Source organism: Mesoplodon densirostris, chromosome 10 (assembly GCF_025265405.1).
Source record: "Mesoplodon densirostris isolate mMesDen1 chromosome 10, mMesDen1 primary haplotype, whole genome shotgun sequence".
Classification (NCBI taxonomy): Eukaryota; Metazoa; Chordata; class Mammalia; order Artiodactyla; family Ziphiidae; genus Mesoplodon; species Mesoplodon densirostris.
In genome coordinates this window covers 76,836,883-76,860,655 of record NC_082670.1, presented here as the reverse complement: position 1 = coordinate 76,860,655, position 23,773 = coordinate 76,836,883, and the positions used below count along the sequence as shown (strand labels likewise).

Below are 23,773 nucleotides of genomic sequence, written 5' to 3'. Positions count from 1 at the left end.
TCAATGACACTCCTGACCACATGTGAGAGAGCTGGATTCCTGCATTCTCTCCAACAATGGATGTTATCAATCTTTAAAGATTTTGAGAGCAGATGGGTAAAAAATGACATCTTGTTTCTGCCGAGATTTTAAAAGGGAAGTTTTGATCTTCTGGTTTATATGCAAATGTACACATGCCCATAGAGAAACATATGCATCTCCTGTCCTATGCTCCAGGCTATGTAATTCTAGAGAACAGTTCTCTTTCCTTTGGGAAGAAAGAAAAAGAAAGAAGAGAGGTACTAAGCCCTCAAACACAGTATGATAAGTGGGAGAAAGTATGGTATTAAAGGCAGGAGAACTAAAAATCATAAAAGTTTAAATAAATGAAAGAGATCTCAAACCTGGTGAAAGTATTTATTCTGAGTTTCATAGAAGGTGTAGGATTTTTGAAAGTATTTGATATGGTTTCTAAGTTCAAACAATATTATAGTATCTATTAGATATTAACATAGATGACAGTGACATAGGTGCAAGCATTCATTCATTCAAATATTTTTGAGGGCCTGATGCTCTCTCAACAGCAAGTTAGAGAATACTTTCTAATTTTAATTTGATGGACTATTTTAGTGAAAATAGCAAAATTCTGCTCATTTATTCCTTTTTTAAAATTTATTTTATTTGAGGTATAATTTACAATGTTATGTTAATTTCTGCCATATATCAAGTTACTCAGTTATACATATATATACATTCTTTTTTGTATTCTTTTCCATTAGACTTTATTACAGGATACTGAATATTGTTCCCTGTGCTATACAGAAGGGCCTTGTTGTTTATCCATTCTCTATATTAATAGTTTGCATCTGCTAATCCCAAACTCTAAATCCATTCCTCTCCACCCTCCCTCCAGAGCCCTTGGCAACCACAAGTCTGTTCTCTATGTTTATGAGTCTGTTTCTGTTTCATAGATAAGTTCATTTGTGTCATATTTTAGATTCCACTTCTAAGTGATATCATATGGTATTTGTCTTTCTCTTTCTGACTTCACTTAGTATGATAATCTCTAGGTCCACCCATGTTGCCAAAAATGGCATAATTTCATTCTTGTTTATGGCTGAGTAGTATTCCATTACACACACACACACACACACACACACACACACACACACACACACACACACCAACCACATCTTCTTTATCCATTCATCTGTCAACGGACATTTTGATGGCTTCCGTATCTTGGCTATTGTAAATAGTGCTGTAGTGAACATTGGGGTGCATGTATCTTTTGAAATTATAGTTTTCTCCAGATATATGCCCAGGAGTGGGATTGTAGGATCATATGGCAACTCTATTTTTAGTTTTTTGAGGAACCTCCGTATTGTTGTCCATAGTGGCTGCACCAATTTGCATTCCCACCATCAGTGTAGGAGGGTTTCCTTTTCTCCACACCCTCTCCAGCATTTGTTATTTGTAGACTTTTTAATGATGACCATTCTGACTGGTGTGAGATGGTACCTCATTGTAGTTTTGATTTGCATTTCTCTAATAATTAGTGATGTTGAGCATCTTCTCATGTGCCTGTTAGCCATCTGTATGTCTTCTTTGGAGAAACGTCAGGCATTCATTCTTAATATGGTAGCCATTGTTGATCTTGATACCTGTTGGAATTTTAAAATTTAGTCCAAATTTGTTAATGATGGCTGAATTTTGAAAGGTGACATGACTTGCTTTATGAAACTGGTCAATTTAAGGCAAACATTGAAAACTGATCCTATCACTGTGCTCTCCAACTAGCCTCTATCCACCCCCTGATCCTGTAACTGCTTTTTAAAAGAAAAACTGTGTCTTGGATATATTTTTAATGGTGTTTCCTTTCAGAAATAGTTCACTCCAAAAAAAAAAAAAAAAAGAAATAGTTCACTCCAAAAAAACCTTCTTTTCCCAAACATGGAGTAGGTCAGTCTCTGGCATAGCCTTGGAATGCCTGAGTTGCCTAGTGGGTGGGAGTTTGGGAATTGGGTGTCAATGACACCTTCCCCTGAGGCAGTCTTGCCAGAGGGCTTTGCAGTCTGTACCCCCAGGAGCTCTGCCTTCTTAAATTAGAGACAATTGAGATCTGTACTGAGTTTAGCACGATTTATGCAGTGTGAATTTACTCTTGCAGGTGGTAAGAGGACTGTTAAGTCACTTACAGATTTCATTCTTGGAAATGTCAAGTTTATTAGTAGCAAAAATCACTATGGTCATTCCTCCTAGTGAGCTTCTGTAGGTGCATTTACTCTTCTCCAAGGTATCTCAAATTTTTAAATTTCATGACTTCTCTATCTGCCTCCCTGTCTCTCCTCCTACTCTGTAAATTGCTGTTTCTGACCTGTGCTTCAGGCAGATTTATGGCTTCCCTGAGGGCCACCTGAGAGAGATTGTCTAGTAGATGAGGTTCTGATCACCTGTTCCTAGGCCCCCCTACTCCTTAACTCTATCCTACCTCTGGCAGAGCAATTTTTCCTTCCCTTTTTAACTTTCAAGTAGGCTTTTACTAGAAGAAACACTTCCAATGATAGAAATATATTTGAAAGCCATAGCAGTCCTGCAAAGGAGTTTGAACACTGTGTATGTTCACGTGTACAGAGTTGATGTTCACGTGTACAGAGACAAGATGGTCACTTTTATCACCTTACTCTGCACTGATCTAATTGGCCCAAATCCTAAGCAGTGCCATTCAAAACCCAACTTTTCTTTTCTAATCACTGGTGTCCTAAGTAAGACAGTATTTGAAGGAATGGTTGGAGAATGCTAATGATCAGCCTCCATCACAGAGTCTGAACTTCAGCTTCTCATTTTTCTTAGCTACTCATTCTTAATTCAGGAAAGCTTTCAGGGATGCATGGCTTTTGAATTTGCTTTTTCCTTTTTGGATTTAAAAAACACGCAATATCCCAGGAGGTAAGGTCTAATATGTTCAAACTGCTCCAAGAACTATGTGGGTTTTTTTTAACAGTGCAAATGATGTTTGTAATAATAATCAATTTTATTTATCACTGGTACTTGCAGGGGAAATATTTAGCAATTAGCTCTGTGTAAGTGTGTATTTCAAAGTAATAAAAAATATCTCTTTATAAAGATGTTCTCTAATTAAACCGCCTCACTAATATTACTGACCTCTCCATCACATTCTGTTACTGAGCACTGATCTTATTTCCTAAGCAACTAGAAAATGTGCTTGCCCTGGGTTAGAATGAGCTTTGGAACTACTATATTCTTTTTCAATTAGGAAGCAAAAGGTCATTCTTAACATCTTTATAGTAACCAAAAGACAATCTCCTAAAAGTAGATTAGTGAGTAGCCTTACTTCATAGTTTCATATGTATGCATTACTGTGTCCTGTAAAAATGAGAAATATCAGACAGTGATTATCCAATCCAAATAATGACTAAGAAGGTGGTTATTCTATCTCACCTTTTACCCCCTTAATAAGTGCCACCAGGAATATTAAAATCACTGCTTCAGTTGGTTCTGTAAATATTTATAAGGAGCCAAAGTGTTCTGAATATTTTTATTAGCAGGATTTCTAATAGATTTTTTGGCTTAATAAACAATTCTCTTGAACTTCATTTTCTTGGAGTGGGAGGGAGTGGGGAGTGTATAATTTTATGAGGACTAGAAATAAGGGTTTCTCGTTGAGCGTGACTTCCACCTGGTTATTAATGGTTTCCTCTGGACATGTTTGCTGCTTGTCTAGTTTTCATCTCATCCATAACTTTGCAAGAACAGTGATTGTCAATACGCTTCTTTTGGGAGTCAGGGCTCAGTAACAGTCGCTGACTCAGCAATGCTGGGGAGAGGGGACAGAGGGATTAGCAAGGACCCCAAGTGATTCTGCCCTGTGGCTCTCCTCTTCGGGAATCACTGCTTCTGAGCTCTCTGTACTGCCCTCCTGCCTGCTCATGTGTTGGATTAGATTTATAGCAGCTGCTGTCGACATGGTTGCCTAAATCTGTGGAATGTTTTGCTAAACACTACTGGTGAAATAGTCCACATTAAGGCTGTAACTCCCTCCAACACACACACGTTTTTTTAACCTGTCCTCTGTCTTTAGTCTTTTACTCACTTGATCGCTTTATGATTTTGCACTTTGACATCCTATAGATTCATTAAGATCTTTTATTCCAAGCACCCGGGCTTTATTTAACGTGGTGATTAGCCAAAGTGTTATTCTGTTTGAGGTAAGTGATGACAGTGTATTTGATTGGAGCCTTGTAATTATTATTTTAAAATCAAAGTAATAGATTATGATCTCAAAATAGGAATGTGATCCAAAAGAATAATAGTAATTAGAAAAGCAACCACTTAGAAGAAAGTAAATGCCCCATCACAGACCACAGGGGCCTCTGTGCCCTGAGTCCCACCTACCTTTGCAGTCCCATTTCCTACCTCACTTCTCCCCCAACCCCGCACCTTCCTGCCCACGCTCCCACCCCACCCCCGCCTTGCCTGGACTAGCCTCACTGCAACCTTCCAGTATGTAGAAGTAACTGTGTTCTTTCCTGCCTTGGGAATTGCACCTGCTGTTCTCTCTACCTGAGGAACTCCTCCACTAGTGTCTCCTTGGCTGGCTCCTTCGAGTCTCACCCATAGTCTCGTCTCCTTAGGGAGGTTTCCCTGGCCACAGTGACTGCAGTCATTCCCACACCCCACTGCCTGTTCACACATAATGCACATCATCATCTCTCACAGCATCCTATTTATTTCCTTCAACGTTAGGAATCCTAAGTTGTGTCTCCTTGGTACTTGTCTGTCTCCCCCACTGGACTCCAAGCTCCATGAGGAAGATGAAGACTTCACCTTTCTCATTCACCACTGCAGCCTCACTGCCATTCTGGCACCTGGCATTGAGTGAGTGCTCAAGACGTACTTGTGGTTGAATGAATGGAATATTCTGAGGTCCTAAATTTTTCTGAACCCATAGCAAAATATTCTATACTTAGTACTTCTATTATGATAACACATTATCTTCCAGTGGTTGAATTTAACCAAACTGTGCTGACTTTTCTCAGGCATATGAAGGATCAGAATAAGAAGGTGGCTAACCTCAAGCACAATCAACAGTTGGAAAAAAAGAAGAATGCCCAGTTACTGGAAGAAGTCCGCAGGCGAGAGGATAGCATGGCTGACAACTCTCAGCATTTGCAGGTAAGCCCAGCCTTCTCCTCTTAACCCTTAAATAATTGGAGATTGACTACCTCCAACATATACTCCTTGCTGTGGGAAAATATGCATGGAAATGGTGGACTTGCCTTTGCTCTGAGTCCAGCACTAACAGTGTACTCCCAGGGAGCCCAATAGGTCTTTCCAAGTTCAAAGCATCATTTTCAAAATAGTACCCAAGAAAGGCTGGCTACGGTGGAGACTACTAATGCTACACACAGCCTCTTGGTTCCTGTACCTCACCTTAAAAGGCAAGGGCTGCAGTTATAGATTTGGCAAGAAGCTTCAAACAGAAATGTCTTCCTTTTAGAATTATATTGAACTTGTTTTGGTGTCAGAAGGGAAATGTATGAGTATTATCACAGAAAGTATTTGGAAGAGGATGCATTAAACTGACTTCAGACAGTTTACAGAACTGGTTTTGTTTTGTTCAAAACTCCAAGGCTGTGATCATTATTCTGTCTTTTCTGTGGAATATAGTTATCTCTGAATGGATGGCCTATCTCGGAAACCAACCGACTGATGGAAAACACCAATTTTTCCTCATTAACCATCCCTGTTTTTGGCAAAAGAGCTCTCCCCATGTGTTCAATAAGACATTCAAGCTAAAACAGGGCATTTGCTTTGAAGTCCCTTTATTTATTCCAGTGTGCCTTTAAACAGAGCAGTTCAAGTTCAAGTTGGCCAGAGTTCATGTTAAATTCTGCTTATTAATTAGTGTCTTTCTCTAGTTATATATTAGGTTTCCTCCTTGGAGATAGAAGAAGTTAGATAATTTCAATATGTACTCATAATTCATTTTTTTATTTGACCAAAAGAGAAATAAATAATTATTCCAGAGTAGGAAATCCAAGGAAATGTCTTGCACAGAACATGGCACAAGGTGGTTACTTAGTCAGTATTAGTTTCTTTTTTCTCTGTGTCCTGGAGGCGCCTTAATGGTGTCAGTGAAGCCCCTTTACATCGATGCCTGATTTGGATAGCATGAGAGTATCATCAGGTCCTCTTTTCACTCCTGGGATCGTCTTAAGATGGACTGGTAGTTTATTTGAATCCATGGCTTCCTCAATGTTTTTGACAACCAGGGTTTTGGGTGTTAATTCTCCCATGAATCTTATGAGATGTTATATTAGAGCCTACAAACTGAGATAATAATAACTAAAATTTGCAGAATTTTATTGCCTTGTCAGACATGTATTCTTATTTATTCCTCAACAATAATGCTGGCAATTTTATATAAGGTAATACTAGAGTCTCAGAAAAGTTAAGAAGTAGCATCCTAGTAAGGGGTGGTCATAGATCTGACTTCAGGTCTTCCTGCCTTCAAGAAACTAATGTAGAGGAACAATAACAGTAGTGGATACCATTTATTGAATTTTCAGTATGCTGTGTACTGTGCTGTGTACTTTATAGCACCTATTAAATTCTTATGTCAACTGGGTTAGTTGGGAATCTTATTTCCAAGTGACAGGAACACAAAAACCTGAACTAAGCAAAAAAAAAAAAAAAAAAAAAAAAGTTACGGGGAATCTGTTGGCTTAATAAACTGAAAAGGCCAGGAGAGGAATTCAGGTCTGACTACATGCAGATATTCAAGCAATGGCATCAGGAATCTGTCTTCATTCTACTCACAGGCATGCTTTGCTCTTTGTTGCCTTGAGTCTCAGGAAGGTTGTCCACAGTGATGCCAACTATGGCCACCAGCAGCCAGCCTACATTCTATAAGTGCAGCCATCACAGGGGGAGGAGAAAGGTTCTTTCTGAGTAGTTCTAGCAAAAATCCAAAGGCCGATAGAATAAATAAATTGGCCAGGCCAGGATCAAGTTATATGATTACCTGGAATGTAGGGGTAAAGGGTTAACCTCACCCAAATCTGCTGGGCTGAGATTGAGGACAGGTGATCTCCCACAAGAAAGAGAGGAGTTCTGTTCAGAACAGGTGCTAGGCAGGTAAAATCACAGAGATCCACTATAACCGTAATAAGGGGTATATTCACTACCATTTGATATATGAGAAGAAGGCCGTTAGAGGTTAAGTAACTTGCCCAAAATTATTTCGCTAATAAGTGGCAAAGTGAGGACTCAAATCCAGATCTGACTGTCTTCAAATAGTGAGAGTTCTGGAGAATTAAGAGAGGAAGGTAAGAAAACTGTGGAATGGCAGAGAGACTTCATGGGATAGATGGGATTGGAGGTGAGTAAGTTTGACATGGAAGGAACAGAGCAGTAGGAAAGGCTCACTGGCCAGGAGAACTATCAGAGAAAGTACAGAGGCTGCAGAGAGCAAGGTACAGTCAGAGCACAAAACATAATAGACCAATTGGTCATGGTGGCAGTGAAGTTAAGTGTTGTTGTTATCTTTCTTAGCCGACTCTGGAGCTAGAATGCCTGGGATTCAAGCTTTAAAATTTACTAGCTGAGTGTCCTTGAGCAGGTTACTTAACTTCCCTAAGCCTCAATTTCCTCATCTGTAAAATGAGAATAATAATTGCATCTACTCCAGAGTTATTGTGAGGATTAAAGAGTCAATGCATATAAAGAATTTAGAATTGCAATTGGCATAAGCTATGGTCAAAATAAGTGTTAATGATGAACTGTTATTATAGTAACAAGGAAAAGATAAAAGAAACATTTTCTAGAATATTTATTATATGCATGGGTATTTATATAGTTCTACTTTGATATGCACTGAACATCAAAGTTTTTGTTTTTTCTATATCTATTAATTTTTTCTTTTCTAAGGACACATCTAGTTATGGAAATTAATGTCTTGTTTTGGCCCATGAACTTTTATATAGCAATATTTTCATAAGGGGCCTTGATAACTACCTCATAGGCATATTCATAAAAGATAGCATGGTCTGGAATTGCTTAGTTGCATTCCTGACCACCCCAAATAAAGGATAGCATTTGAAATGCAATAAAAAGTAATCACGATTAATTTTGATGAAAATGTCTCTGGTTAAGGTTAATAGAGAGTGAAACTCCCACTTTCCTGGATTGTTAAGCAGATGTACTCAGATGCAGTAATTACTGCCTTCTGAAGACAGAACTTTCCTTTCTGGGGGCACTTGATTTTTCAGTATTGCTGTTGTTTTAAGTACTTCCTGTTTATAAGTTAGCCTATTAATCCCTTTAAGTATCAGTCAACTGGGATCTGGTTTGGTTGGTTGGTTGGTTGACTGGTTGGTAGATGTGGGATTGGCACTTACTAAATGTGATTGATTCTACACCAGCATTTTGTAATGGTTGGACACCTGGACTTCATGATTTCAACCAACCAGATAGGTATAACATCCAGAAAAATCTCAGGTAAAGTACTGCCTGCAATAATAATAGCTGTTCACTTAGGCTCCAAAGAGAGATCAAAGAGATTCATCCAGTTGGTATGAAAATTGGAGACAAATTTGAATGTAGATAGAGTGACCATGTTATTTATTGTCCAAACCAGGATGTAGGCAAAAACTGGGCTATTTCAGTCAAACCTAGAAATATAGTAATGCTAAGAAACATTTCACAAACTCACCCCTCTTTAGTTCCTAAGTTTATAGTTTTATGTCAGGAATTGCAAACTCAAATGCCTTCAGGGTCCAGGCTGTTCATATAAGAAACAGGTTTGCATGTAAGAAAATTTATGACGTCTGGTTCTTTCAGCTTGTATTTTTTTTTTTTTTTTGGTAGAGATGTATCAGTTAGCAATTGCCATAATAATGCTGTGTAGCAAATCACCCCCAAACTCATTGACTTTAAAGCATCAGTAGTTATTCTCACAGATTTTTAGGTGGACAGAGTAGCTCAGTTGCTCCAGGGTGGCCTAGGGTGGGCACGTCTGCTTCTCACTCAGGTCTGTGGGTGGCCAGGGTGGCTCTGTTCCACACGTGTTTAGTCTGAGACTCAGGCTGGAGGGGCATCAGCAACCCAAGGGAAACTCTTCTGATGATAGTAGCAGAGGCACAAGACAGTAAGCAAAAACATGCTAGGCCTCATAAGGCCTAGTCTTTAACATTATGATTTTTCACCCCACTTCAAGACACATGTATAAGCTAATAGTCAAGGATTGGGGAAGTACACTCTGTCCATGAAGAGAACATTGTAAAGAAGTAGATACAAGGAAGGGTGAAGAATTGAGACCAGTCACTCAATCTGTTAAAAGAGATAAGGTTTGGAGAAACATTTCTCTATTATAGGAAAAACAATAGCATAAACATAATGAAAAATTACAGCTGCAGTGGCCTTAGTTTATGGATGTAATTGAGAGTGATGGAGACTGAGGGAACTCAAGAGCCCATGCCTCATCGAAAGGAGTTGGGACCACTAAGCTTTGGCTGGATGTTGCCACAAAGGTGGGCCTAGGGTTGAGGGACCTTCTGTTTGTCATAAAATGTAAATTTTTATGTGAAATCCATGGATTTTAGAAAATTGGTTCAATTTTTTAAAGCACTCTTTGGGTCCAGTGAAGCACATGTGCTGGTGAATTGACCATTGGTTTGCAGCCTCTGTTGTACAACCTCATGCTCTGATCCCACTGGTTTCACGTGGGGTAAATAAAGAGACTAAGAGTGCACCCTAGCTAGGTCAGCTTGACCCATCGAAGACAGATGGCAGTTCAGCATGTTTGTGTGAGGTTTTTTTTTTTCAGAAAATACCTTGAATAGCTTGAGTTATTGTTCCCCAGAGGAATACCCACAATCTATAGGAATAGAGAGTGTTCTTAATTTAAGTTCTAAAAAAATTTGGGGGGGGCGGAATTGGCAAAGAGAGCAGGAAGGGAAAGATAAAGACCCATGGAGCTGAACTGTCCAGTGTTCCAGTAGTGGCCCTTATTATTTTTAGCTCAGGACCTTGAGTAAGGCAGGGAATCTCTCTGACCCTCACTTTTTTCATCTGTAAGTGGGGATTACACTCTCTACGTCCATGGGTGGGTTAAGTAAGTTGAGGTTTATGAAAGAGCCTAGCATAGTACCTGATGTGTGTGACGTTCAGTTGTTAGAGCTTTCTCCCAGAGAGACTGATAATGAGCTTTTAAACATAGAAGACAGTGACCATTGGGAGTATCACCCAACAAATACTTTGCAATTGTTTTACACTGATGAGTAATACAGATATAGAGCACACACCAGTAAATGGAAGTTTCCAATAAAGCATTAAAAAAACATTTTGGGCAATAAGGAGGAAAAATTTAAACATTTTTCAAGTTTATGTTGAATTGTGTGTGAAAGTAAGATGTGAAAGATCATGATTTTCTTGTATAATTCTTTAGAACTGTTTCCCAGGACACAGATTATAGAGCATAATATTTATGACTGGCCTTGGGGCTTTGGGCTTCTGTGTGTCCCACTAGAGCCCATATGAACATTTTTCAACAAGGTGTTTTGACTAAGATTCACCCTAAATCGTCATTACCAGAATGGGGTGCATTCCCCACCACCCCACCCCACCCCCCGACCTCTAGCTATTTCTTGCTGAGTAAATATGCCAATTTGAAGTCTCAGTGGACATCTTTGTAGATTTTGGCTGCATTTTTCCCTGTGCAGCTTATCGAGTTAATGAACTAACATTCTAAGAAATACATGCGCCAATATTTTATGCTTCTTTTCTGTTGTATGTCTGCAGAATTCTCTTCAATTTATTGCTTGAAAACTAAAGTCTGTTCTTGTATGCTTCCGTTTCCAAATTATAGGTTCCCAGGGAACTGTAAAGTTTCTTCTCTGCCAGTGGTTAAACCCAAGTGTGATCAGTTTAAAAAGCAAATGAATGTTCCCATTTGTTCTTGTCCTTTTAGTAAAGTTCTAAAAAATAAAAAAACCTAGAAAGACAATTTTATTTTTCAATTTGTGCAACTCTGTGCATCCATATCTTTTTTCCAATGGGACTTCCTTTACTTGGCTCCTCCAATTAGAGTTGGAATCAGCTAGCAGAGGAAGTGTAACAAACAACATAAACCTCAAAAATGCGTAGATTTCAGCAAAACATATAGTTCTTTATGAAGTTCCCAAGCTTTGCTAAGTTTTTTCTTCATAGAGGGACACATATGTTTTAAGCAGCAGTTTTTAAGCCTCATATCTGTACGTTCATCACTAAGTCACTGAGCTAAGTTCAATTCCCTAAGCTTAAAATTGTTACTGTAACTGTGATCTATGTTCATGTGTTATGGTACACTTCTAACTACTGCCATTGGAAGAAACCTGACCAGCAGAGTTAAGAGATTCATCATTGTCAAAATATGATTATTTAGTTCCTAGTTTTCCATGGCTGTTCTGTTGGCATGGTGTAGAGTGATTTAGGAAGGCTCTATTTCAGCCGTCTTGTTCAACACATGGAAAGATGAGAAAAGTCATCCTATCATAGGTTTAAAAGAAAAATCCACATTTGTTCAAATTTTCATTAGAACTTAATATGATTTTTTTAATACTCCGAGGTGTTTTATTTCTTTTGTCTTGTGATTTTCTACCTTGATGGGTAGAGGTTGGGAAGTTCCATTAAATTATGGATAAATTCCATCGTGTTGTTGACATGTGGACTGAGCTTCATCCAACATTTCCAAACTCGGTTCATGGTTTCAGACGATGAGAAATACTCAAGTATTTGCAGGTCTGTGGAGGACACAGAACATTGGCAAGGGGGACTGCGGGTTAGTACAGAAGTGCTTTCTTTTCTTGGGGATTTATTTTGACATTTGTTTTTCTTTCACACTGTAATCCCCCACGAGCCAAAAAATGACTTTTGTTGTAGCAGGTCCCTGTAGGCTTTCTCAGAAAATCTTATTTGACAATCAGTTTCTAGTAGCCTTGAGTTGAAGTCAGTTACTCTTTGTAGTAACTCATAGACTGTCAGGGGTGACAAGGCATCCTGTGCAGTGTATTTGGGAGCTAACCATTTGTTACAAACGTTCCAAGAAGCCAAGTGAAATCATGTAAATAAAACTGTTGTATGTGGAGTTTTTCTTCTTTCCTCCCAATAAAGTATTACTTGTTTTTCCAAACGTGCAGTAACTTGCATATTTCTTCTGAGAAACGTCTTCTGCTTTTTCCTGAGGATTTGTGACCTAATCCTCCACTTCATATAGCCCCTCTGTACAAACACAATATATTTCTGTGGAAAAGAGAGGTTTACCCTTAATCGAGTGTTGCCTAATCTACCTACTAAATTACCCCCTGGAGACAGAGTAGGGTTCATTATTCTTTGCCACAGGGTTTTCATGTTTCGCTCCATTTGTGCCTCTTCGGCAGTCCTCAGCAAAGTGGATGTTTGTCAAAGACAGAAGATCCTGCAGAATGAAATGTAACATATTTGTCAGATGAAATCACTGTTAAAATGGGAGTAGAGTCTTGAATGCTCTGGAATAACAAAGCTTGAGGGGATGCGGGCTGGAAAAAGAAATCTTGCTAGAATGATCTGATAATCTTATTCATTTAGGTGGAGGTTCCTTAGGAGGATGAGCCTTTTTTTTTTTTTAATATTATCCCATTTTTGTGCCTTTGGTCCCAGAAATACAAAATGATAAGGGGAAGGCAACCTGCATCCTACTATGCTCTCCAGTGAGAATTAGAAGCAGACATAGATGTGCCAAAGGAAGGGTGTGCTTCAGCTCTAGGGAGAGGGGGGCTTGCTTTGTAGAGTCTGCTTTTCCTCTGTTTAACTTTGACCTCTGGGTTCATTTTGAGGTGAGGTTTGGGCTGTAAACTGGAGACATCATTTTTATATGTTTATTAAAATCACTGCTGATGATCAAGTTAGCCAATAATAACAATAATGCAGCTCAGCTAGAGCCCTGTGTGCTTCTCAAAGTGCTTTCATGGGGTGATATTCCTTTCCCAGGTGAAAGTTTGTGAACCAGAAATCATGCTTTAAAAGCCACTGAGAAATGAGACTTTTAAGGTGTGTACTTGGGAGTATGTTTTTCTTCTATTCTGCTTGAATCCATACCATGTGCAGTATAATTTTCAAAGTAGACACAATGAAGGTATTACTGAAGAACCTACACTTTGAAGGCAAGGGGACTGAAAGAAGAAAAAAGTTCTGATAGCACACCTTATTATTTTTCAAAGGTAGAATTTACATAATAACTCACACATGTGAGATTCTGGGAGTCAGTAATCCCTAGGGACAGTCGTGTTCAGCATGCATCAAAAAAGCCAGTCCAGTTAAACCAGCTTTTCCTGGCCAGGGTAATTATGGCAGGTTTACCCTGAGATATGGCTACCAGAGGTTAGTCATGGGGGCACCTGCAGATCACAGTGCATGTCACCCTGACATCAATAACCTCTTTCTAATAGATGTTGGTGTTTCAGACCATCGCTGGCCAAGGTGGAGACCTGGGCATGGTTAATTTTTAAAAAATGTTAACTTTGACTTATGGCTTGTCCAAAGCATTGCTAAGCTGTATATTCAAACACTCCAGATTATGGGAATGACAATCAATGACATGGGCAATGATTTAGATGGAAATCTTACAAAAAGAAAATACAACTCTAAAATCTTGTTCCTATTCACTTAATAGTCTCTCCTGTAATACGTGTTTGGGAAGTTGGTGATCTGGATTTATGACATTTTTAATTTCTTCTCTGCTATTACACTCTCCCTCACTTCTTATTTATGTTGCCTGGAAAAACCCTGCAAGGTTAAGTAATCATAAGTTTTTCTTAATAGAAAGGACCATAGACTTTGTTTAATACAAGCCCCTTGTTTTGCTGATGAGGAAAGTAGGGCCCAGCAAAGGCAAACGACCTGCCCAAGATCCCAGGAGTTATTGGCCAAAGGGAGACCAGATCCCAGGCCTTCTGCATTCTTGTCCAGTGCTGTTTGTGCAGACCTCTGGTTCCATAAGATACATCTGCCTTTAGTAGGATTTGAACCCAAAGGTCCAAAGATCAGGCCTGTGCTCCCTCAGTGCTGGATTTTAGATTGACTGTCTAAGACAACATAAAATTACCCCTCACAATAAACTAAGCTTTATGCATATTTTATAAACAAGATATTCTGTCTTCTTCTGTTCTCTCTTATGTTTTTAAAATAGAGTAAATAAAGAAGTGGCAAATTGGCAGTGAAGAAAATTGCTGTGAGAACTGTCTATGAAGCTTAGGATACTTTAGATGATAAATAAAAATTGGTTTAAGGGCTTCCCTGGTGGCGCAGTGGTTGAGAGTCCGCCTGCTGATGTAGGGGACACGGGTTCATGCCCCAGTCCGGGAAGATCCCACATGCCACGGAGCAGCTGGGCCCGTGAGCTATGGCCGCTGAGCCTGCGCGTCCGGAGCCTGTGCTCCGCAACAGGAGAGGCCACAACAGTGAGAGGCCCGCGTACCGCAAAAAAAAAAAAAAAAAAAGGGTTTAAGTTTTTCTATCTTTGCCACTTTTTTCTCATTCACAGAGTCTGGTCACCCATAAAGAGACTCAGGAAGTCTCTTATCATGGAAAACAAGTATGGATTGCTTAGAGAATTCAACAGTAACAACGATAGCTGCTACTTTTTATGGAGCAATGAACTAGGCCAAGGATAATGTCTTCGGTTGAGTCCCTTGGGAAATTTAGAATCTGAGATTAATATGCAGGGGGTTGGTTGGGAGTCCTCTCAGGAAGGGAGGGAAGCAGGATTGGGCACGGGAAGAAACTGAACTGTAATGTAGTTGCAGCAAAGGCCTCAGTAGTTCCTATCAGTTCCTCTGGAGTTGGGGTGGCCTTTTGGATGGAGTTGAGCCCAGTTGAGATGAGAGGGCTGGGCCTTTGTAACCCCTCATCAACAATCAGTGGATGCACACAACCCCTGGGGAGGGCAAGGCAGCTCTCATGGAGGGCATGTCCCTGGCAGCTGGGGAACGAGTGCCTTAGTCCTGAAGAGGAATCTGGGCAGTGCACCACTGCATCTACAGCAAGTATCCAGTATGTATGTTGCACTCTCCCCTTTGACACCCACAACAGACAAATACATCTGATCTCAGGATTCTTGCCCACCCAGCTTCATAATTTTCTCAATACAAGCAGCTGTTAAAAACCAATCCTAGTTGGCCAAATTGCTCTGTATACACATTGGCTTGTTTAAACTTTCCAACAAACAAATCAGGTTGCTACCATCTTTGAAGCCATTTTTACAGGTGAGAAGATTGAGACTTGGTGATATTAAACAAGAGAAAGAGCTGGCATTTTTCCTCAGGTCTCAACTACAGTAACTATAGCAACAGTGAAAATAATGGTCAGGCTACTCCAGAAACAGGTAGAAAAGTTAGATGACATAACCTTGGGTAAGGAGGCTTCACATGGATTTTATAGAGTACTGGTTAAACGTCTTTTAATTAATGGGATAGACTTAAATGCTTCTTAAAAGCATCTAAAGCTCTGCCCTCATGTTGCCTCAGTTCAGCAAGCAGTCCCACTTATGTTTTTTGAGGACTTTTGTGTGCCAGGTGCTGTGCTACCTGCTGGGCATTTAACAATCAGTATGATAAAATTCTTTACCCTTGAATATCTCAAGATCTTTTCTTCTGACTAAAGGTGTTTTTCCCAGGCATCTTATTTGCAGCAGCTTCTGTAAGTAAACTAGAGAGTGTGTTCCTGGGCTGTTGCTTGTTCCGGGATGGAAGGTTTGAAAGGGGTAACAATGAGGATGTTTCTGTAGCTGGAGACTTGGTGAGCCACAGCAGAAGCTCCAGAAGGCCTTATGTAGCACAGCTCTGCAATGGGGCTTCTAGTGTCTGAGTGAGTGAGAGATGAAAGTACCAAGGGAGTTGAGGATCTGGATTCTATTCTAGGCTCAGTCTATAATTAGCTGTGTGACTTTGAGCAAGGGATTTTTGTTCTCTCTAAGTCTGCTTTTTTGTCTACAAAACAAGAGGCTTATATTGGGATAAGGGCCCTTTCAACTCTGAAATCCTGGGGTCCTGGGACTAACTGAAGGATGCAAACATGTGATGAATTAAAAGTGCCATCTGAGAGGGTAGTTCATGGTCCCACTGTCAATGCAGCTGCCCAAATAGAGCATTCATGTCAGTGGTAGGGATGTCTTCGAGTTGGGAATCCAGGAAAATGGGGGAAATTCGTCTCCTTCAGTACCAGCCCTGTAGTATAATACATGGTTTTAAATACAATTTATTTGAAGAACTCATTCTGTTTTCCATCTGAATTGCAAGGACTGCCATTTTTTGAAGACTTTTGTAGGGTGCACTAAAACATTGTTTTCTTTCTTTAGAGTAGTTGGTTATAATAATACATCCACCAATTGTTACTTTTTTGGTATAAGATAAAGATTAGCACTGTGACAGTCTGGACACTAGATAAACAAAGCAGGAACTCCTCAGAATTGACCTACTTGGGTTACAGACTTATTTCTCAAGGGCAGGAGCTATGTGGCTTTTAAATGTAATTATTTGTGAAGTGGACTATTATTTTAATAAGCCACTATGTCAATAGAGGCTATTTTCCCCCCTCAACTGTGTGGGTCATACTGAGCTGTGGGAAAAGAGAAAGAGAATAATTTGACAAAAACCTGGTTGATATTATCTAGGTTTACATTTCCCAAACACATTTATGAAAGTGAACTTCTATGAGATACTATTAGAAAAAAGTGTTCAGTTTGTCAAATGCCTTTGGAAAATAATAGGTACTCTCTCCTTCACTTGGAGAGTCACCATGCATATTAGCATATTAAAGACACTGAGAAGTGCTGTGATCAAGAAAACTGTTTAATGTTCTTTAAAATTTCTCCAAATCATTTGACAAAAGAAGTTCCCCCCCCAACCCTTGAACATCTATTAACATTGCAAAGAATTAGTATTTTATGAAACTTGGGCAAATGCTGATATAGGCAGTTTACAATGCTGATAGCTGAATTTTGCAAACAGCTCTTTGATTACAGGTTGAGGTTGAACGAACTCTATAATGATGCTTTATTAAGCATTATATTATCTTTGCTGAATAAAAATTCACCTGAGCATCTTAAAATGGCTTTACACTTGCTACTTGATTTAAAAATAGTTCTGTTAGAATGATTGGCCAAGAAAGTTCTACTTCTGATATAGTTTTAAAAAATTGCACTTCATTAAAAACATTGATGTGAAGCAAACTTGAAAAATGTTTATGACAGGCATAGTAGTATTTCCTTCTCTCACCCTGTGACTCTGGGATCTGCATTGACTTCTGATTATAAGCTCACATTATGCTATGCCCCAAATCCAAATTTGATAAAGAATATTTTGGAGGAAGAGGTGGAAATTATTCCAGCCTTAAAATATAAAATTGAATTTTTAAGGTATCCATTGTTAATTCTCACTTGGATGCAGTTTTGCCCTCTTCCTACTAAAGCAGTTCATTGGCGGTGTGGAATATAGTGCTTTAGGTTCCTGTCATGCTGTCAAAATCAATTACACGGGTTGAAAATGAAGCACAGAGCGTCCCTGTGTCATTAGTAGCAGGCTTGTTTCTATTTTGGTTGTACAGTTTTGGCTGTGAAAGGATCCTTATGAGAAATTAGAAAACTGCAAATTTTAAAATGTTAACAGTTAAACAATATAACATTGAATGTATGTCTCCTGGATGCCTGAGTCTGATCGTAAATGGGCCTATAATCTCTGAATTAACTGCACCTCTCTTAAAGGTTCTCTTAAAGTAAAAGGCTTTATTTACCCTTTTACTCATCTTACAAAATTATTTACCCCCGTACCCTAAATGGGGAATTAAGGCCATATGAGACTGTGGCTTCGTTCACCTGATTAAAGTTTCACTTCACAGGAATCACCACCATCCAATGTTTGAGACGAGGGTTGTAGTTAAAATCGCAGTCTTTAGGGACTGTGATGTCTGGGTGATATATTACAAGAGGAGGGAGAACCCTTTTTTCAGTTTTAACAGATTCTATAATGTTTTTAATTCTTAAAGCTTTTTAACCATATAAAAATAAGGTCATTTCTCTATATTTTAAATGCTGATGAAATGAAAGTTTCATTCATTCCACAGCCATTTGTTTCAGGCTCTGTACTAATCTCTTGGGTTTCTGAGACTAGGTTCCTGCTTCTTCCTCACCCTGTGTAACGGACAGATATAACCATGACGACATAATCATAATGTAAGATGTACTAGGAGATGGCGGAATACAACCCAAAGAGATTTTTTTTGTAGTTTAGACTAGGCAACAGTACAAGTACAGCAGATGAACATTCTAAGCAAAAGCAGCCTGAATTTGTTCACCTAAGGCAGCTCCTGCAGCTTTGTTGGGGTTTCCTGCGAATGTCCCCAGGATGAGGGCTGGGCCCCTTCCCTATTTCTGATGAGTACTTCCAACATTTATGAATCTGGAAATATTATCATATATACCCAAATATAAGCCACCCTGATTACAAAGCCACCTACTATTTCTCAAAGAGAAGTTTCAAAAAAATTTTTTTCAAGTTTGAATATATAAACTTATAGGGGTATAGATAAAATCGTCAAGATGTCTACTTATGATGTTTATTTTGTTAATTTAGTTACATCCAAAATCACATTACTTTTTGCCACTCTTGTATTTAATGGCATACTCACTTACTCTCCACAAGGATCCTCTGAGAATCAGTGACATCCCTGGAGGGACTTTTCCATCAGCAGGTACAGTCTTCCCAGTCTAGTTGCCTTCACCTCTGAGTGGTTTGACCCTTTTATCTCTTTATCATGCAGATTGCTTTTTTTAAGATGTGTTGTTACCACACTGGTTAAGGTCATGGACTTCTGGGTTGACCCCCAGTGTTGCCATTTGCTAGCTGTGTGATATACAGCAGGTTAAGTTTCTGGATCTCAGATGATGACAGTACCCACCTCCTAGTACTGTGGTCATTTAGAAAACAGCACACAGCACAGAGTAAGTGTTTGCTGGTGCCGTGATGACGCTGATGAGGATATGGATGATGTCATGTTGTTGTTCAACACTTACGCTTTTGAGGGCTCCCTGGAGACCTTACCAGAGTCTGCATTGCCCTGTGCCATTGGCCCTGGCTTTCTCTGGGAACCCCTCTCCTCCCACTGGCTCCCTCTCTGACTACTCCAGCACACCAATCTCAAGCCTGCCCCGCCCTTAGGTCTTAGAACCTGCGGTTCCCTTGACTAGAACATTCTTTCTTCAGATATGTGTGTGACTTACTTCTTTACTACTTACAGGTCTCTGCTCAAATGTTACCTCCCCAGAGAGCCTTTCTCTGAATGCTCTTTCCAATTCATTGTTCTTGTCATTCTTTATGTCCCAACCTTACTTTATGTTTCTTCATCATGCATATCACAGCCTAAATATAATAATGTACCGTTGTTTGTGAACTCGTTTCCTAGCTATCTTTCCTGTGACCACATGGGACTTTGTCCATCTCCCTCACTAGAATGTAGGATTCTCTTATGTTTCCAGAACAGTGTTGACCCATGGTAGGCATTCAATAAGCATTTTTGACTAACTGAATAAGTGAATTATTGTAAGTAAGCAGAATGGATGAAAAGATCCCATGGCATTTCTGTGGATTGTGAGTGGCTGCCTGGCACAGAGTAGAGAAGGACTGGGGAGTTGCGTCCAGGAGGAAAGAGAAGAGTGCTAATGCTGGTCAGCAGCGGGTGCTGGGGGCTTGGGGGAGAGCAGAGGGTGGGTGTTCTGAATGAAATGCGGTGGTGACCTCTTTGGAAGTGAGGACCTGTGTCTTATTCAACTGGGTCGTTTCAGTGCCATTACGTAGTAAGATCATCATAATGTATTAATTATTAATAAATGTGGGATGAATGAACGGCTGAATAATCAGATAGGCTAACCATAAATAGAGGCTGCACCATTTAGGTTTTGTCCTGAAGTTTGTTGGAATAGGATTTTCCTGCAAGAAGCATTCTTGTTGGCATCTGAACATGTGCATCTTTAGAGATCAGTCCTGGTTATTCTTCCTTTCTCATATAAGCTGCAGGGGGCATCATCTTCATTGGAAGCTGTTTGGAGTGGCTGTCAGCACAGGGAAGAGCAGCTTAATGAGGGGGGCAGTGGTAACATAATTCCCACCCTGCTCTCAGAGCGCCTGCCTGTGTGGCAGGCACCCTGTATGCACACGTTTGGGAAACAGAGTCTGCAGACTGGAAACATATGGAGAAAGGTGGAAAAATGAGCAGCAGATCCTTACAGCAGGTTTTTCTTCGTATTTTAGTTCTCCAACAAAGCCATACTTTCGTGAGTGTTTAGGTTTTTGACCCATTAACCGTTGTATGAGCAAAGAATTTTCTCATTAGCAAAGAGTTTGTTCTTTGTTTAAGTGACCGATGGGTAGAGTCACTGAGTCATTTACAACCGTGCAGTGGGCACCTGCTGTGTGCTGGGCACTGTGCAGGGAGCGCCGAGCCTGTGTAAGCACGGTAACTACATCACTACCACCATCTTAAACAGTCTAGTTTTTGACAGTCTCATTTTCAAATGAATGTTTCCCTGCTCAGCCATCACCCAGTGGAACTTGGTACATTTCTCAGCATGGCGGCTGTTACTCAAAAGCTTTCTGAAATTCCTCTGGCCACCTTAGGAGCCACACAAGAGACCGTCCTCTTTTGTAATCACAGCTCATTCTTTTCTAAAACCAGAATTTTGTCTTTTGATCAGTAGCCTTATTCCCCAGATTTGTTTCTAAAGGACTTTGTAAAGTTATGCTGCTGGTATGATATTTTGTCACAAAATGTGCCAGACTCTGGGGATGGTTCCAAAGGCAGGTTTCCCAAAATGTCTTGGAGAAAAAAGCCTGCCTCTCTGGAATAACTCACAGCCTCCAAGGCAACTACTTGGAATAGGGATGATGTGCATAGAAATGGGAACATTGGGGCATATTTTGTAACCTCGTCTTGTTTCTTTCAGACCACATTATTCTGTTTTGAAATCATGCAAGCTGATTTTTAGGCATCATATAAGTAATACACTGATTGGGTTTCCAACTTTTCAAATGACTGCTTCTGTACTATGAAAGATTCAAAGTCATTTACAACCACACAAAAGCTTTGTTTCCAGAATTATGTTGACACTGAGGACGACACTGACTCCTTGGAGGCCTCAATTATCCAGAAAATTCCCTGATTTTTTCACAATTTTCTTTCTTTATCTAGATCTGGGTTCTGTTCCTTTCCCATGGGAAGGCTGCATATCATTGGTTATCACTTTTCATTCTTTAATCTGGGGATGCATAGACCTGGAATCCATTCCCTCTTCTGACACTCTACAGCTGTGTGATGTTGAGGTTTTTTAATCTTGCTCTGCTTCAGTGTTATCATCTTTAAAATGGGGATAAGAAGACTAGCTACCTCACAGGTTTGTGTGAATCCATGACATCTCAACGTAAAGACATTACCACAATTCTTTGTGCATGAGATGTGCTCAGGAATGGCAGACACAAGTACTTTTGCCGTCATCATCATTATTGTAGTTAGCATTGAGCAAAGAATGTGTCATTTTCTGATAAGATTGGTGGAAGCCATTTGTTAATTTTAGATTTTTTGTTAAACTCTCAATTCCTTGGGTTATACTGTTTTAAAGATTTGTATGTTCTGGTAGTTTAGCATTGATTAGGAGAAAACTCTAAGATTTATGTTTTTGTATACTTTTTCCCAGCATCGTAAATTTTTAAAACTTTTCTTAATGTTTGGCAGCAAGCCATACCCTCATTGTTCTAGCACACATGCACATATGGTATATATGCATGTATAAAGATATAGACACACGTATGTATATCCATTCCCAGATTGTTTTATCTTCTTGCCTTGAAACATCACAGCCTCCTTAATTTTGCCTGCTGGCGTTAGATGACTATATTTTCCACCTCTAAATTAAACCCCCAAAGAATTTGACGCGTAGGCACCAAAGTGGTAGCCTTTAAAAAGCCACTGACTTCACACAGACAGATACTTGAGACAGAAAGCCCTTTCTTTCTTGTGCTCACTTGGTGTTTGGCTTCACTTGGTCCAGTGAAGTGAACCCTGGGTAGGCTGAGCTAAATATGGCCTTGCGTACCCACGCATAGGAGGCAGGGAAGGGGTTCCCGTAAATTGAGAGGCTGGACACCATCTCCAGGCTGGAGGCCACAGGAGCCAGGAGACTGAGGAGGAAATGGCATGGTTCCTGTGGCCAAGAGGTTTGCCTGCAGTGGGTTTGGGCCACAGAGCTCCCTCCAAAAAGACTTTGATGGCTACTTGGTTAATATGATTGATGCTATGGAGCGTGGGAGGGAGGCAGGACCCCTGAAGAGTATTTATAATGCCCTGCACATACAGGCTGCAGAGGCAGCCACAAACCAAGCTAAACATAAATTTTAGCTATAAAATAAATTTTAGAAATGCTCTGTATACTCCCCCATTGGACTAAACGCGTGTAGCTATGATTATTCTTTCTTTTCACATCTGAAGGATTTTGTTTGCCATCTTTATTGTTGCTTAAAGTTTGCAATTAAAACTTGACCTAACGAAACCCATGTACAGCTGAGAAATTAAGACTCTTTTCCTTGGCTTTATCTTTGCGTGGAGGGCAGGTTTCCTCCTTTCCGAGCCTGAAGTTTGGTGCTTGTAATCAGGCACCGTTATTTTCTTTATTTTTCATAGTAATTAACAAGAGCATTTTTTGCTGGCCAGCCCCATGTATTAATTGCTTGCTTTTTCATGGCTTCTTGTCGAAAGGAATGCATATCTCAAGACAGATTGTCTCCTTCTAGCTGAGGATTTATTGAAAAGAATTCCAGGACGGCTCGGTCATCAGGATGGTCTGTTACTTTCAGAAGATTTTACCATAATTGTGAGCAAGAAATGAGGAATTAGATAGTTGTTCCTCTGAGTGCTAAATGGGTTAGGAATACGTTTTAAGGGGTACTAGCAAGGGGAAGAAGGCTAATTGTGGAATGAGGAGTGTATCACATTTAAGCTAAAACCTGAAGGAGGAGCAGGCGTGCAGAGTTGAGGGAAGAGCATTGGAAGTAGAGGAAACCATTTGCAAAGGTCTCCAGGGGTGAGAGTGGGCTTGACTTGTTAGAGAAATAACAATACACACACTGTAGAATTATTAAGATAAATAATATCTATCTTTTAGAGTTGTTGTAAAGATTAAATTTGATGAAGTACGCTAAATACTTAGTCTCAGGCACACAATAACAATAGGTGTCATAATAGTAGCATCTTTATTGCCTTCATCTGCTTTAAAGTCCTTCTCTGTACATAGTAATTATTAAAAATGCTCTAACAGACATAAAAGGAAAGGGGTATTATATTTTTAGTGACTACTCAGGGCTTTTTTTCTTTAAGTTGTCCATCATTCAAAGTTTTTTTGGGTCTAGCTTTCCTTTGAAATACTCTCTGTCTTTAAACTGATCTGTTCTGATTCATGAATGGGGACAAGCAAGTGGAAGTTTGATGTGAAATATTTATTGCAGTGATGAGAATTTGCTGAAACATGGGAAGAGATTTGTACATTTTTTTCGTTTATAGAAATCTAGTTGGTCATCATTCCTTAGCTAAGTTGTACAGTCAAAGAGGATGCAAGCTTTAAAAAGAAAAAATTATTGTTAAGTATAATGCAAATGCATAATACAGCTAAAAATACATGTACAGTTAGTGAATTTATAAGGCAAACACCTTTGAATTT

At 39.6% G+C, this 23,773-nt stretch overlaps 1 protein-coding gene across 13 annotated transcripts in view; it reads left to right on the top strand.

The window, feature by feature from the left end:
* Window positions 1–23,773, top strand: part of ERC2 (ELKS/RAB6-interacting/CAST family member 2) — a 985,114-nt gene that overhangs the window by 507,109 nt on the left and 454,232 nt on the right. For all 13 annotated transcript variants that reach the window (XM_060111325.1, XM_060111324.1, XM_060111322.1 and 10 more), the window contains one exon: window positions 5,040–5,175. In XM_060111325.1, coding sequence (XP_059967308.1) covers window positions 5,040–5,175 — 136 coding nt within the window. The remainder of the gene's footprint in view (window positions 1–5,039; window positions 5,176–23,773) is intronic.